This window comes from Nelumbo nucifera, chromosome 1, assembly GCF_055504915.1.
Source record: "Nelumbo nucifera cultivar China Antique chromosome 1, China Antique-T2T, whole genome shotgun sequence".
In the NCBI taxonomy this organism is placed as follows: domain Eukaryota; kingdom Viridiplantae; phylum Streptophyta; class Magnoliopsida; order Proteales; family Nelumbonaceae; genus Nelumbo; species Nelumbo nucifera.
In genome coordinates, this window is record NC_142649.1 from 213,210,974 (window position 1) to 213,228,200 (window position 17,227).

Here is a 17,227-nt window from a genome sequence, read left to right on the forward strand (position 1 = left end):
TGAGCCCCCTCCCCCATCTCCACATCATCTCTTTAATTGTTTTGACAAAATTATCCCTAAACGTTTCGATTGTATCTCCATGGTGATTACATCTTCAAGCTTTGCCTGATTTTGAACGTTATACTTTAACTTCTTGTAGTTTGAAGCTAACTGTCAGAGTCTTCTATGCTTACAATCGCATTTATTCAATCGATCCTCTTTGTATACACCATTGTCAATAGCCTTCAGGTTCATGATTTTCAGTGTGTCTTCCCAACAAAGGCCAAAAGAGAGAAAGCCCTCTATGTTTTCAATGTTCGCAGGTTTCTTCCTAGAATTAGAGGCAACAGAGAGATATCTTCATCTCCATTGACTCTCTCCATTGACAACAACCTTCATGCCCGGGTGAACTATCTGAATATTTCTTCGTGTTCTTATTGTTTCGTTGTGTGTGCCCCTCAAGGCACCCCTACTCTTCATTGTTTCCATCTAACTTTGACCTTCTTAGCTTCCAACTCCATCTTCTTTCTGCTCAACCTGAGAATTACAAGTACCCAATTTTGATTTCTTTTTTATCTGATTTGTTTTGTCTCTATGGAATCATAGCTTCTTTTTGTTTGATAGGATTCAGCTACTACTTGAGAATTTGATATACATATTTTGTTATGTTGGGTTCTTCGTGTTTTTTAATTTTTTTTTCTTTTGATGGAGAATTTGTGAGTATGTGCTTGTGTCTATTCTTCTACTTGACTTTTTTCTTTGAATTTTTTGGTTCAAAACTTTATTTTTAATTGATGGAATAAAAGGGAATGGATAGTGTTATTTACGTTTCTTTATTATCTTTGGAAGCTCGAAAAAATGCAAAATTGTTAGATGGGTAATGTTCAAGATTGATTGATAGTGACCCCTTTGTGTTGTGGAATTATGTATTTTATATGAATATGCATGTTAATTATATTATGAGCAAGGTTAAAAACTTTGATACATATCTAACCATATCAGCCAATACATATCATATCGGGAGGCTCCCAATACACCCCTATAGGGGGTGTTTAGCGAAGATCGATATGCCCCCATAGATGTATCAGGCAGTATCGATATTTTGAACCTTGATGTTGATCTTTGTCATTATTATCTTGGGAGAATGACATTGTAGCCCACTTCATAAATTTTAAACCCAAGAACGCCTAATTGTTAAAATGGAAGGCACTACAAATCTGCAATCCTCCCTTTATTTCAAAATCCCAGTGCACCCCCTCACCTACTTGATAGACATTGCATGTCGCCATCTTCTATATTTTTGGCCAAAATTACCCCCAACTCTATCGACCCATATTTCTGATTGTGCCACTTCCCCCCAATTCCTTAGGATATTGTTTGTAGATATGTTTTTGAAGAGGTCCAGTGTTTTCGCCACAAGCCTTGCATAGGAAGCACACATGAGGAGAAAGGCACTTATTTGGCCTTCTTTTCTGTAGCACGTCACAGGTGTTTGCCTTCCTTAAAAACACTTCCCAACATAGAGCTTGAACTTTAGGAGGGATTGGCTTGCACCATATTTCTTTCCAAGAAAAGTTACTCCCTCTGAGTTAGAATAGGTAAGTTGGTTAAAAAATACTACACAAGTAAACAAACCATCAGGGGTTGGATGCTAGGTTCTTTTATTTGAGGCATATTGATCCAAGTAGACATTTTCCAAAAGTGAAAGTAGAGGAATAATGGAATTGTACTCAGAATCTCACACTCTCTTGAAACCAAGATCTCAACTTTCCTACTTTTTGAGGACAAACCAAACCTGACAATAAGTTCAGCCTTAAAGTTTGAGAATGAGTAGAGGTCTAAGAAAAGCAACTTAAGGGGTTGATCCCCAAGCCAAAGGTCTTCCCAAAATAATACTATATTCCCATTCTCAACATTAAGATGAATGCAATTAAAGAAAGTAGGCAATACCTCAATGATTAATTTCTAGAGGGAGCTTGAATTTGTATTTGAAGTTAGTTTTGCATTCCATCCATTGTCGGCTACACCATGAATGGTTACAATGACCTTTTTCCCAAATTCTTTATATTGCTTTTCAACAAATTTCTAATGCCTAACTTACTAGTCATTCTCCACCACTGAGGACCAAATGCTTTTAGAATTGCACTTGGCACTTAAAGGCATCTCCAAATAAGATGAAGGTAAAGCACTCACCCTACAATCCAATAAATCTGCCAAGGACTACAGAGTTATAGCCTCCCCAATAGCCATCATTTAATTCTTTGTCAGATTAATCTTTACACCTGAGACCACTTTAAACCAGCCCAGAATGTACCTCAAGGAAATTAAGATGGTCATAGGCTTTCTCTAAATAGATTTTCACACCTGGCCTTTCCTGTCAATATTTTATCTTGAATTAATTTACTTATTAGATATGATCACATCATCTTGGATATGTTTGTCTTCATAGGTAGGATATATCACATAGTTGTATGAAATCAATTATCCTAAATCATCCTTTTATGTTGTGCCCAAACAATTTAATCCCTTTAATCCCTAGTGTTATAATTCATTTATATTTGTAGTAGCTAATTTATCCTACTTGTGTATTGTTTAAGTATTGAGGTTCAGAATGATCTTTAAAATAACTCATCACCTACATGATGGCATCATGTTTAGAGAGATCACTCTTATGCATATACACATACAAAGGAAAGCCAATTGGAATACAAGTAAACACAAGTACTACATATGGGTCCTTGGTTTCCAAGATTTGTGAACGATCTGTAGTGGAGCAAACAAAAGTGAAGATAGAATATAGCATCTAGTGTGGAGGGTGTCAAAATTTAGCATTGGAGAGTGAAGATGATATTGCAACTATGATCCGATATAATTCCACAATTGCAAATTTGATACTATATGATAAAGAGATGGGATGCACACAATCTTTGAATCTCTCTATACGAGATGTCAAAATGGAAAAAGCTTGACCAAAATTGCTCAATGGTTCTAATGGTGGCAATCATACTAGCACATTGGCCGGTGCATCATGGTCGGATGAGACTAATGGAGTTGGGCAGTTGTTTGAGAATGGAGATGCATTTCGAACAACACTAAATAAGTTTTCGATTGCTCACCGCTTTGCATACACTTTGACTAGGAATTACAAGCAATGTATCCATTGTAGGTGCAATGCAAACAATTGTAGATGGAAGATACGTGCATGTGCACTATGTAAAGGGTATATTTTTAGGATTTACAAGTATCAGCATTTGCATTTACACTCAGCAACTGATGATTGTTCTGTGAATATTAGACAGCCAATGAAATTTGTAGGTGAATAATCCTTGATAAGATTCGTGTTTGTGCCAAATATCTTCCCAAAGATATAGCAAAGGATTTTAATCGTGAGTATGGCATGCGACTGACGTACAAGCAAGTGTAGCAAGGAAAGGAGAGGGTCAAGTATCTAATAAGAAAATACTATGGTTGTTGCATGGATTTAGAGTTGGTTGTTGTCCTATCTTATTTATTGATGGGACACATTTGTTTGGGAAATACCAGGGAAAGTTGTTAGCTGCCATTGCTATTGATGCCAACAATGGAATGTTCCAACTTGCATTTTCTATTGTGCCATCTAAGTCTATTCCAGACTGTACTTTGTTCTTGGTAAACTTAAAGTCGGCATTGCAAGACAATCAAGAAATTGTAATAATTTCTGATGGGGGGAATGGTATTCATTGTGCAGTCCAAAGACTTTTCAATCCTAAGCACCATGCATTTTGTTGCCGACACTTGATGGAGAATTTGAAGACATTCATGTTACACTTTCACCTATCGAACCCATTAAGAAAATCAATAAAACAAATGGTAAATAAGCTTATGTATGCACAAACAGTTCCAAGGTTTGAATTTCTGTTTCGAAGTTTATTGACTTGGAGCCAAGATGTTGCGAACTGAATTAAAGATAGTAACCTGAGTCATTGGGCAAATTCTATGTTTCTTGGAATGAAGTATGGCCAAATGTATGCAAACATTACTGAGACATTCAATGGTTGGATATTAGAAGCTCGTGACCAATCAATCATGACATTGATTGATATGATTCTAATGTATCCAAATTTTTCTATAAACTTTATGTATTTTTTATTATTAACTGGATGCAGATTGAAAATTCAAATCTAATTACATAAGCACCTCATCCAAATATGTGATAATCGAATCGAGTTGTGAAGTTTCAAGTATCATTGATAGGCCTACTTGCTTGGCTAGATTCTTCTTTTTGTAAAATTTAACTTTGTTGGTGTATCTTTTTTTTGTTCATTTATAAAAAAAAAAACATAAGATTTAAATAGAGGGAATTGAATGGGGTGAAAAGTAGTAGTTAAATTTACAATTTAAACCTCATAATTAAATAGGAACTAAATTAGAAAATAAGTATTTTAGTCAAAAGAAAGTTCCACAATCTTATTCATATTTTTAATAGTAGTTTAAATATAGAATCAATGTTTTAAAAATTGACCAAAGGCAAAACCATTTTTGCCTTCAGGTTGCAAGTCACGTACACACACACACACACACACACACATATATATATATATATATAATGTGTGTATGTATATGTATATGTATAAGTATATATTTTATCAATAAATAATGTATAATTATGTTTTAGATATGTTATATGCATTTTTATATTTAATTTATGTTTTTCAATTCAGTTTTATTCTTTTTATTTATAAAATATTAAAATTTGCAATTTAAGGCCAAAAGGGGTCTTCTTTTTGCAAAAAATAGTGGGATGGCGCCTTGGGACGAATAAATGTCGAAAAACTACCCAAAATAAAAAGAAAAGATCACCCCAATCAGATATCGAAGTGTAAAGTTATGGCCTCTGAAAGTTGTCATGTATTGAGTGTGCAACCCATGACTTGGTGACCGGGTCGAACGGGTCAACAGTTGAACTGGTTGGGTCCAACGATTCTTGACCAAGTCAATGATTTTTGACCGCCTGAAAGGTTTTAATTGATCTGGACCCAAAATCCTGACTGGGTGATAGTTCAAAAGGTTCAACCGATTGGGTCAATGGTGGGTTGAAAACACCGTATAGAATTAGAGATGTATTCAACTTTTTCTATAACTTTTTTGTGTATTTTTGTGTGTAAAAATAATTCTAATATGTCACACATACTTTTTGTTTAATATGATAAATATATGATATTAACATGTTTGACCCAAAATTTGAACTATTATCTTTGTCAAACAATTAGGGGTGTCAATAGTATTCGGAAATCCGATTTTTAATTCAAGATTCAACAAATCAAATTCAAATAATTCGAATATCTAATCGATCAAATTTGGATATCCTATTCATACAGAATAGCTAATCAGATTCGAATTCGGATATGACCTGATTTGATTCGATAAATATTCGAATTCAACCAATTATTTAATTCTTATATCTAATATATGAAATATTTAAATGTTTTATATTTTTTATATGTGTAATAATTAAATTGTATAAATAATTTATATATTTATATACCTTATATAAATAAAATATTTATTTTACATATTTATTAATTACCTAAAATAATTAATTGGTCGAATTCGAATCAAATCGAATATTCAAATATTTAATCAGATTAAAATTTGAATATTAATTTTCAATATCCGTCAGATATTGAATCGAATTCGGATATCGAATTTTTTAATTGGATTCGAATTCGGATTTTGCCTGATCCTATTCGAATTTGATCCATTTACACCCCTACAAACAATAAAATAATTTCATTTTTGGTAAGTTCTAAATTATGTATTTCATTTTCATTATCAATAAAAATAATTATTGTTTATTACACTTATTTTTTTTCAATGTGACTAATAAAAATATCATAAATGTGTCTAATTTTTTTTACATTTTTTGTAAGTTTTTATATTTATTTATATTTTAAAAATTTTATTACCTAACTATGTCTTCATAGGTTGATCAATTTGATTTGGATGATTGAATTGCTTAACCACCAATTGGATTAAAAATGGTTTTGTTTTAGAGTTAGTTTTAAAATATATGGGTTTATATTGTTAAAAATATTGGCACAACTCTAATTTAATAAGAGAAAATGAGAGTTAATAATTTAAGTATAAGACTTAGTGAGAGAGGATTAAATGAGGTAGGAAGTAATAATTGAAGTTACATATTCAACCTTACCATTAGAGATGGAGTAAATACACAATTATGGACATTTTAGTAACCATAAAAGATGTAATAAAAAGACTTTTATCAACTTTATCAAACAAAGAAGTAGAGGGTAATTTTAGTCCAAAATAAGTTTCACATTGTATTCACACTTTTATATATAACTAGTAAGTATTCACGTACTTTGCACGTGGCAATCTGAATCTGATAGGAATAATGCATCCAAAATTTTCTAAAAAAATCCTATATTTTTATTTTTATTTTTTTTTGTTTTTCACTATTAATTAGATGCAAATTGCAAAGTCTGAAATCTAATTACATAAGCACATCAAATTGGGCTGCAAAGTTTCGGGTATCGTTGATAGGCCTATCCACTTGGCTGGACTCTTCTTTTTGTAATGTTTCATCTTCTTAGTGTATATTTTTTTTGTTCATTTATCAAAAATAAATGTAAGATTTAAAGAGAGGGAATTGAATGGGGTGAAATTTGTGGTTCAAACTACATTTTAAACCTCACAATTAAATAGTGATTAAATTAAAAAAATGAGTATTTTAGTCAAAAGAAAGTTTTACAATCTTATTCATATTTTTAATAGTAGTGTAAATATGGATTTATAGATGTATTCAAAATTTTGTATATTTTTTATTTCTATGTGCATAAAAGTAATATTATTTTGTACACTAATTTTTATTTAACATGATAAATATACGATATAATACATGTGCCCAAATGTTTTTTTTTGTAAATTTTCTGTATTTTTATTTTTGTATTTTTTATATTTTATTATTTAATTATGACATTAAAAGTTGACAGATTTCACACAACAATTGAATTATTGATCTCCGTTAAATAGGAAAATAATTTCATTTTTTGTTAGATTTAGATTATGTATTTCATTTTCATCATCAATAAAAATATTTTTTTATTATACTTGTTTTTTTTAATTATATTAATAAAAATATCACAAATGTGTCTATTTTTTCTATATTTTTGTAATTTTCTATATTTATTTCTATTTAAAAATTTTATTATATAACTATGATTTCATGAATTGATCAATTTGATTCGGATGGTTGAATTGCTTAGCTCATCACTTGGATAAAGAATGATTTTGTTATTGAGTAAGTTTTAAAATATAAAGGCTTATATTGTTAAAAGTAGGGTAAATTTCTTAAACTACCCTTATGGTTTAGCTAATTGACTAAGTGTACCCTTATTGTTTGAAAATTGACTAATCCTACCCCTATTGTTTCTAACAATTGACTAACTTTACCCTTACCGTTAAGGTCCGTTAATATTTTGCCAAAACTCATTCGCACGTGATATATATATATATATTTTTAAAACCCAATTTTACCCTTCACCTTTCTCCCCCTCTTTCTCTCTCTCCCCTTCTTTTTCACCAATACAAGGATTATCAGAGGAGACAATAGCTTTGTTGTACAGGTGGCAAGAGATGGGTCCGCTGCAACGGCGGACCCCAAAGTCCAAACTACCACAATTGCATCTCTCTTTGAATTTGTAGTTATTGGAGGAGTTCCAATGGACAAATGATTTGGAAGTAGACTTTGGGGCTTCCGACTAGGCACCGGAGGTTCCAACGGTGAAGGTTGGCAGTGGTGGTTCCAGCGGCGAAGATTCCAACGGTTCTAGTTTCTTTTATTCTCTCTGTTCTCTTTTCCCTCTTTTATTCTCGTTGTCATTGCTGCTACTGCTTCCAGTACCAGCACCAGTGTTGGTGGAAATGAAACAAACCGGCTGGCCTTGCTGGCCTTCAAGGGTCGAATAACATAGGATCCTCTAGGGGTTGCTTGCTTGGGTGCTCTGGATTGGTCGGTTGCTTCACCTTCTTTAGATCTTAGCTTTAGTTCTTTGGTTTTAGTCTTGATGAAACGATCGCCTTCGTTTTTTGGAGGCTTTTACTGTAGAATTGAATCTCTCTCTAGATGATGACGATGATCTAACTCAGTAAACGAACTCCTCTTCCGAAGAAGAAAACCCACCTCCGAAGCTAGAATTTGAAGAGCATGAAGTGGAATTGAGGAGTACGAAATTTCGATCGTTTTGTAACTTGAGGTTCTTTAACTTGAGGTAGGGGAACACCATTGTCTTTTTGCATTTGGTTCTCTGATTTTCTGCGACTTTTCGATCTCCAGGTACTGTTAAGACTACATGTGGGAAGGAATTTGAATTTCATGTTGAGAGGTTTAGAACAAAGTTCTGACGTTAACAACTCTGCAACAGCATCCCAAAGACGGGGAAGGTGGGGTTCCTCAAAAGGGGTCGAGGTGTACTTTGCACTAGGTTGTTCAACCCCTTGGATACGATGAAGCTTATACCTAGTTAACAACTCTACACTGGGTCAAGTAAAATTCACCGGCATTTGGGGTGAGGGTAAGACTTGTTCCTCAAGAGGATCTGAATTCGTCAGTTGGGTTGAACGGCGATGGCTTTGCTCGATAACCCCTCTGCACCCAGTTAACAACTCTGCATTGAGTCACCCATATTTGCCCAGCTCCAAATGTGTCCCCATAAATGTGGTTAGGGTTTTGATTTCTTGTTTCTTTGTTTTATTTTAAAATTTTGAAGAAAAATAAAGGGTAAAATAGTCTTTTTCATTGTTATGTTAATGGTAAGAGAGGTATTAGTCAATTGTGAAAAACAGTAGGGATAGTGTTAGCCAATTTTCAAATAGTAAGGGTACGCTTAGTCAATTAGCTAAACCATAAGGGTATTTTAAGAAATTTTCCCTTAAAAACAATTAGACATAAATCTAATTAATAGCATTTATTAGTAAAAAATAATTTAAATATGAGATTTAATAAAAAAGAATGAGCCTTAAATAGAATTATTAAATGAGATAAAACACATTAATTAAAATTACATTTTTAACCTAGTTGGACTAAATAACAAATGTGGTAGATCCGGGAGATTTGGGCATTAGTTTGCGGAGATTCTTTGCTTCGTAAATTCCCGTCTTCAAATAGTTCTTTCTTCTTCTCTCTTTTTCTCTCTCTCGTTCCTTATTTTTCCCCTTACTCAACACATCCATCTCACTTGTGCCGTGGTCTCTTTTCGTTTTGTTGAGAGATTTGCAGTGCGAACAAGAGAATTAGAAGCGAGAGTATAAGCACGTTAGGAGGACTTCTAGGGTTTGATTCTGTACGAGATAGATGGATTCGAAGCTTACGGAGGTTTCTCAGCTGTTCGAGAGATTAAAAGCAGCTTTTATAAGGAATGACTTCGATACTTGCACAAAGCTCCTCTCGCAACTCAAGGTAAACAACAATTCAAAGGCTTTTGGTTCTGATTTGGATAGTGCTATTGATGATTTAATTGTGGTCTGGCTTGACTTCGATTCGGCAAAGTTCTTAAGCTAGGAAACACTTATGCCTTTTTCTAGATCCTGGGGATTTTTATACGATTCAGGCCATAAAACATTAGAATCTCAATCCCGGGAAATCAAAACCAAATCCATGTCGTCATGTATTTTTCTTTTCATTTATTGGTTTAGGAGATCAACCATGGTGGGAAGTTAATACCATCTAAGTCTAAAACTTCAGAATGTAGAAATCAGTCACACTATCCAAGTTCATGATAAATTCAGACTAAAAATGTAAAATTTGAGCGCCAATAACCCTGCTAAACTCTCTTGGAAATGTTGCAGATCCATTTTCCTAAGATAATTGCACATAGAAATTGACTATGTGGTTTCAAGCTGAGGTTGAAAGAACGTTAGAGTTAACAAGATTTTCCTGGGATGTTTTCTATACCATTGATCATGATATACAAAACAAATCTGGGACATGGTAACATGAGCATTTGTGAGTTCAACTAAATTATAAGTATTAAATATTGTTTAGAAGTACAGAGTGTTGGAACCCTCCCCCAAACTCTCTCCACTCTATATTCAACTATGATTTCTTTTGTCTGCAAGGTTCCTGATCTCACCATCAAAATACTTTTATTGCAATGCAGGTCTTATTGACAGAATTTAGAAGCCTTCCCCCTTTGTTTGAAGAATCACCTAATGCTGTTCAAGAATTGACGATTGCAAGTAATATTCCTGACACAATCATGCATCCATTATTTTTTTGTTCCATAATTATGGTATGAATGAATTAACAGAACAATGCAATTTTGTGTTGGTAATTTGAATCCCCTGGACACATGGGTTTATTTTGATTTTTCTGACAAAGTTGTTTGTAAGATGACTACTACAAAGAAGAAACAGAAGCCTTGGTAATGTTATAATAGGTAGTATCTTTTGATGCCAACTATAAGATTGCTGCACTATGTAGTTGGGGTTCCTGCCAGTTATGCATCTATGTAGGTCCAACTGTTAAACCAAATTACATCTGTATAACTTCTATTTGTTTGAAAATTTTGTTCCAACTCTTAAAACAAAATAATTAAATTATTAAGAAAAGATACTATATTAATTATAGCAAAAAAAATACATGTTAATTTTGTCATATTACTGGATGCTGGTCCGCACTTAATCATAAATTAAATCGTTGGCTTTCTTATTCTATCTCAAGTGCATTCCTAGAATTGCTTCCACCTGATGTATGATTTAGAAAATTTCAGTTTTCTCAGTACTCAATAGAAGTATTAGAAAAATTCTCAATTGTTTCATCTGTCATAAACTTCAGCAATGAAACACTAGAACACTAAAGAAATGAAATTAACAATGTTCTTAAGGTAGTTAAAAAATTAGTTATAACAAAATGTGTTGATTCATGTGTAAAGGATTTTACCAAATGACTTTAATTTAGGCAATGCCCCCCTAAATTATAATAATATTTTAACAAAAAAAAAGATGTTTCATTTTTTTCAAAGACGGGCCTAGGTGCATTTTAAAGCATGTGATTTGCTTGTACCCAGGCAATGCCCCTTTCAAAAAACACGTCCTTGGTGCACCTGAGGCTTCAGATCAGGCATGTGTGTTTTATAAATTTTCTTTTTTGGTTACTTTTTTTTTTATATATATTCTTATGTATTTTACATCTTTGTAATGATTTATTAAGTACTAAACTTACCCTTATTGGTTCTTGTGCCCTAGTAATGATCTATATACTTTTAAAAGAAACAAAAAAGAAGACTTTTTAAATAGCTAAGCCCCTAGTTCTTGTGGGCTGGATCTTAAATAGCAAACTTCCCACTAAAGAAACAACAACAACTGATCCCTAATCCCTAACCCTAAGATAGAACGAACTGTATCCAAAATCACAAAACCAACACCTTATATATGGGCAAATGTGTCCTATATGGGCTTTTTTGGGCTTACCTCAAGAGGTCTTTGCTCTGGATCCAAGTTTATTGGCCCTCCACCTCTGTGAAAGCACCGACCTCCTAGGATTAGGAATGCAGTACGTCTAACTTGATAGTAGCATTTGGCGTACTTGTTGAATGAGATCAAAGACTATTTCTTTTCTGCAAGCCTGTCCAAGCCCCAAGGTAGTTCCCAAAGGGGTTTAATTCAATGGAAGATAGGATAGCTAAAGCTAGATCTGGGAGGGATTCTTTGTATAGTGGCAGATCTCTGCCAGGGTAACCCTTTGGGTCGATCATTTCTTTTCTATCTTTCGTATTCGCCTTTTCATGTACTCTAGGTATTAAATACAATATCACTACTTTTATTTAAAAAAAAAGTAATGCAACTAGGAGATGGACAAACACATTGAGAGTTTTACATGCTTGAAGCACTTTGGGCCTTGGTATTATCCAAATTTATTTGCTTTTACTTTCATTCTGATTTTTTTTTTTATGTTATACTTATGTATTTAGATTTTATCTAAAAGGCTTTCTAAAACATTTAATTTCTTTGAAAAATCAGGTTTTCCATATATGCATGTATTAATGTTATTTTTTCTTTTCAAAAAACTAAGCCTTATTTCATTCTGGTGTGCATCTTTCCTTGTATCTTTGCATCTCAGGCACTAGAAGGCCCAAGAATGTCATGTTTTAACTTGGTTTGGAGAATTTTCTGTTTATTCTTTCTATCTTTTCATAAGTATCCTCATATTTATGAAACAATAGTCCTTGGTATGCATCATAAAGGCAACATAGGGAACATATTTAAGTTTTACTTTGAATGCTTGCATACATAATCTATATTCTGTGGGTATCATGGGATTATATCTGCTTCTGCTACCATTTATACCATTCAGTTTTAGCAATTCTCTCTCCACCTGCAATGACTTTGAGAACTTTCAGGGGATATATATGAGCATGCAGTTGTTCTTAGTGTGAAGATAGAAGATCAAGATGCCTTCGAGAGGGACTTCTTTCAGTTGAAGCCTTATTATACAGATGCAAGGTAACTTTCAATTTGTTCCATTTTAAGCTTTGCCACAACTTAAAATACTGCTTATAATAAGTTAAACAGGGTAATTTCATGCCTTCGAGAGGGACTTCTTTCACTTTGCTCCTTATAATAAGTTATCCTGCTCCTTATATTGCAGGGTAATTTCATGCCAGATTTCTATATTATTTGCTAATTAATAATATATATCAAGGATGTGCCACTTAATATACGAAATCAAATATATGGGTGCTTGGTGTATCTGGCTTCTCTGACACCAACCCATTTCTATATGTTCTGTCCAATATAAGGAAATCAAATTGGTCACTAGATTTCATGACTATCAGTAAAGTTGTCTACTTAGACTATCTCTTGAGAAGGATTTCTTTCATTGACAACTTTATTGTAACCAAAACCCTACCTTATAATTCAGGAGGATTTTGTTTGCAAGTGGACTTTCTTCATATGGTAGGGATAACTTTTTCTTGACTTGAATTGTTTGTTCACAACTGGCTTTCTTTTGTTGTAACAGTAACCGCCTCTCATCATCTCCTCAAGAGTACCCAATCTTAGGCCTTAACCTTCTGAGGCTCCTTGTACAAAATAGAATAGCAGAATTCCATACTGAATTAGAGCTGATATCAACGACTGCTCTTGAGAACCCCTGCATCAAGCATGCTGTGGAATTGGAACAATCATTCATGGAGGGAGCTTACAACCGTGTATTGGATGCCAGGAAAATGGTGCCACATGAGACCTACTTCTATTTCATGGATCTTCTGGCAAAGACAGTTAGGTATTGCGTTTTGACTTGTATGTTAGTAATGGCTATTTCTTTTTGTGAAACTTAAAGGAATCCGACAAAAGCATGCTAGTGCACCATGAGTTCTGGAAAGATTGCCCGGATGATGATATTTATCTGATTTCTTAGACCGCAAAGAAATATGAATTACTGCAGAGGGAAGGACTATTTTGTTCATGGATGTTTGCAATCATCCAGTCAGGTTAAATTTCATTTAGGAAACCTCTTAAGCATAGAAATTTGACTAAGGTCTAATGCAGCTTGATGTAGTCATGTAGAGGCAAATGCTATTCAGGGTTGAAATTTAAATTCTGGAAATGGAATATTTCTTACGTTCTTTTGTAAGAGGCAAAACTTTTACAGTCTTAACTTTCTTCTAATTTTGTCTTATTTTTCTATCGCAGAGATGAAATAGCTGGCTGTAGTGAAAAAGCATATGATCATCTTTCAATTGATGATGCCAGACAAATGTTAATGTTTTCTTCTGAACAAGAATTGTTGGAGTACATTACAGAGGTAACTACTTCCTTCTGTCTTGTTGACATGTACACAAATATGGAAACATATAATGGACTTCTGATTTAGGGACATGTTATGAGGCGCATCCCCTATGAAAAGATAAAGAAGCAACCCTATTTATATATAATCAATTAAAACCAATATTAGGGGTATTGGTTTCCTTTCTAACAAGGTACTTCTTTAGCATGCCTATATTATAACTTCCATTTGCTTCTCTTTGGATACCTATTCAATTTCTATAGCCACATCCACATTTTTGGGCTGAAATTTTCCCCATGAATAAAGGGGTTGTAATTTTCTGGTTTAGGCCATGCTTAGCATGGATATAGAGGCAGTCCAGCGATCAGCCTTCACATACAGGTCTAGAGTCTAGACTAGCTGGCTAGGCCACTATGACAATCACCTAGTGTTCTTGCTGTTCCTCCTTAACACACCCAGTGCTGCTTGGACTAAATAAATCATATTGCAGATCCCTGTTTAGGTATTTCCTTTTGCTTAACAGTAGAGTGGGTGCTGATAAAAAAAAAAAAAAGTTGAGTGGGTCCCAGACTTGAGAATAGACTAGCAATAAGCTACTTGAATGTGGAAGGAAAGCCATGTTGATTATGTATGCCAAGCATTAAATAACTGAGTGAATCTATGAACTTATTACTAGTTAAAAGAGATAAACCTTCTTGAATATGATAAACGTGTTTGCTTCAAATCTGAGGTTGAATGGCCAGCATTCCTCTATGTGTATCATGAATCTAGATGCTTTACACTCACGGGGATAGATGGGGATAAACTGTTTTCTGCCTCTTTCCAACATCATGAAACTCTATATTTCAGAAAAGTGTATTTTGTTTAATATGGAGAGTGAAGTGGTCTTGTGAATTTTAAAAGGGGTATCCTTGAAACTCACAAGAGTCCTTACTCCCCACACTAAGTAGAAGTGTCCTTTTTGTATTATAAAGCTTCATGAATTTGGAATGGTTAAAATATCAGGCTTACAAGTGTGCGAATGTGGGTTAGAGTCTGAGAGTGGACACTTTGTGCAATAAAAAGCCAAAGGTTAGGTCTGTATCCGGTCTTCTACTCCCAAGACCCCAGATAGCTGGGTCCAACACTGGGTAGTGTCCTTTTTTAGTTTAGGAATTAAGAAAAAAATAGATGAAGTCCAAATAGCATGGATTTCACTACCAAAAATAGAAAGTCCAAACACATTTTATGACATAGTCAGGAGTTACCAAAGCAAAAAGGGTATCTATAATGGCACTCTTCTATAATATTTTTCTTAAAGAAAATGAATATAGTATGGGTAAAATGTAAATAACTTGAACTTGAGCCACAGGTTATGGAAAATTGGAACTACAGAAATACCATCATACCACAATTTAGACCTATGCTAAAATTGATAAATAATATACCTGGTATAAGGTCTGACAGGATTGCATCTGGAGAAGGCTGCAGCATTAAAACTTGGACCCAACATAGCCCCAATTCAGGCAGTACATGCTGCCTGCTGCTAACCTTGCTAACCTCACAAATGAAGAAAATACATGGGATTCTTTCGGGCCAACAGCTATTCTTTCCATGGAAAGTTCAGAGGTCATTCGGACAAGTATAAGCAACAACAAGCTTCAAATGTTCTCATAGAAGTCCTTCATTGGGCGAGTTTCAGCATAAAAGCCTTTTCTATCTGGCAAATCTTTCTTTTCTCTTTTGAGTGCCTTTTAATTGGTTTGGATCTTAAAATACCTAATATCACTTGTATAAAGCTCTCATACATGGAAGGCTACTAGGTTAATGTGGTTTAGGGAGTGAATACACTGCTAAAGAAAGCGTCTCATTCTTTTTTTTTTTTTTTGGTTAAAGAAAAGCGTCTCATTCCAGATCAGCTGTTTGGAGTGATATGTCATTCCAAGCTTCTAGTGATTATATGTCACTGCTTCTCTTAGTTTAGGCTTTGGGGACCAGATTTCCTACACTTCTCAACTTTCTCTTACACTTCAACTTAGTATGTGACAGGTTTCCCCTTTACATGTGTGTGTATACAACCCAACATAGACCCAGTCTAATGTCCAAACCAAGGGTAACCTGGGTAACAAAAAAGCAACCAGCGAAGATATCACACATATTAGGTGACTTCCTGACTTTCTACTATGGCCAGCTGGCAAAACAACTTGCCCACTTAAGCTGACATGGCCCAAGTGCTTAACAGATGAAAATTTGTAGAAAATCTCCTGTCCAGAAAAGAGAAATATTTATGAGACAATCTTGATCTCCAAGGGGACTCCCATATCTTCTTCCTCCACCAACTCTAGTGGTCTAGCTAAATCCTCGGACTTTCAGGGACCAACCATTGACACTCCATGCTCCTACAATGTGTAAATAGCCATTCATATTAGAAAACACCTGTGATGGGACACTGTCACACATGTAGGAGGTTGAGGAAAAAGGTGTAGGAGATCTGTTGTCTAGGATTTACACCTTAAATTGCTTATGTCGGCCTTTGCTTTCTAGTTTGGACTTGTGCATTATCAGTCTTCAGATTATCTTCATACTTGTCTATGAGCGCTCTGATTAGCATTCGTATTGCTAAAACCATTTGTCAAAATAACTCAGAGTAAGGTCCAATTTTGGGCGCAAGTTTTGCTCTGGGTTGGGTGGTTAAGATTATCTGGTCGTCCAAGTGTTTTCTGGTAATGGGACCTGAACAAAATATAGACATTACTTGTATTATGAAATGAAGTTGAATTACCAACTGTCATTCCCAAAAGAAAAAGATTGAAAAATACTAAAATTTTGCAGGAGCATCCTGAATGGGAGGTAAAGAACGGGTCCGTGTTTTTCCAGAAGGCAAAAGAGTCTGCACCTTGCAAAGAGATACCATCATTGCAACTCATCAATCAGACCCTCAGTTATGCAAGGGAGTTGGAGCGGATTGTTTAAAAACTTGCTTTTCAATCTTAAATTATACTCCATCTTTAGCTTGGCAAAAAGTTTTTTTTTTTTCCTACCCCCATTTATTCCATCTAGTCCAGACTCCAGAGTTGAAGATGCATCATTACTTGTTAATTTCGGTGATCTTTTGTTAGCGGCATTGTGGACTTTGGTTCTTCATCGTTTGCTGTGCTCATGTGTGGTGGTTTCTATTAATCTCTTCACTTAACGGTATGTTTGGGCCAATTTTCTTTCTTCTTTTTTGGCTATGGGACTGAGTTCTGATTGGCATCCCACAACGCGCCCCACATGCACATCTTACCGTGCATTGGGAACTTGCATGGAGAGATGTTCCCAATATACGGTTGGGATATGCTGTGGGGTGTCGATGCGAATTCTATGGGATTACATATTGGGGGTAGCAATGTTGTCAGATTCGGACCATTCATCAACCTGTAAAAGGGACTTTGGTCTGGGTCAGTGATTTGATCACGGGTCTAACTATGGTTTGACCATAAA

The 17,227-nt window shown here is 34.5% G+C and overlaps 1 protein-coding gene across 1 annotated transcript; it reads left to right on the top strand.

Annotated features, from left to right (window-relative positions):
* The first annotated feature begins 9,093 nt into the window (after nt 1-9,093).
* LOC104604762 (26S proteasome non-ATPase regulatory subunit 8 homolog A-like) lies at nt 9,094-16,942 on the top strand. Its single transcript, XM_010269273.3, has 6 exons — nt 9,094-9,436; nt 10,137-10,215; nt 12,378-12,480; nt 12,998-13,261; nt 13,672-13,783; nt 16,577-16,942. Exons 1-6 carry the CDS (start codon nt 9,332-9,334, stop codon nt 16,715-16,717), a joined length of 804 nt encoding a protein of 267 aa, XP_010267575.1. The 5' UTR covers nt 9,094-9,331; the 3' UTR covers nt 16,718-16,942.
* The last annotated feature ends 285 nt before the right edge of the window (nt 16,943-17,227 follow it).

What these genes read in the sequence shown, in the direction of transcription:
- LOC104604762 (XM_010269273.3), top strand. Translation starts at nt 9,332, where the DNA reads ATGGATTCGAAGCTTACGGAGGTTTCTCAGCTGTTCGAGAGATTAAAA. An exon ending in AGCTCCTCTCGCAACTCAAG is followed by an intron (nt 9,437 to 10,136) that starts GTAAACAACAAT and finishes ATTGCAATGCAG; the next exon opens with GTCTTATTGACAGAATTTAG. An exon ending in CCTTATTATACAGATGCAAG is followed by an intron (nt 12,481 to 12,997) that starts GTAACTTTCAAT and finishes TTGTTGTAACAG; the next exon opens with TAACCGCCTCTCATCATCTC.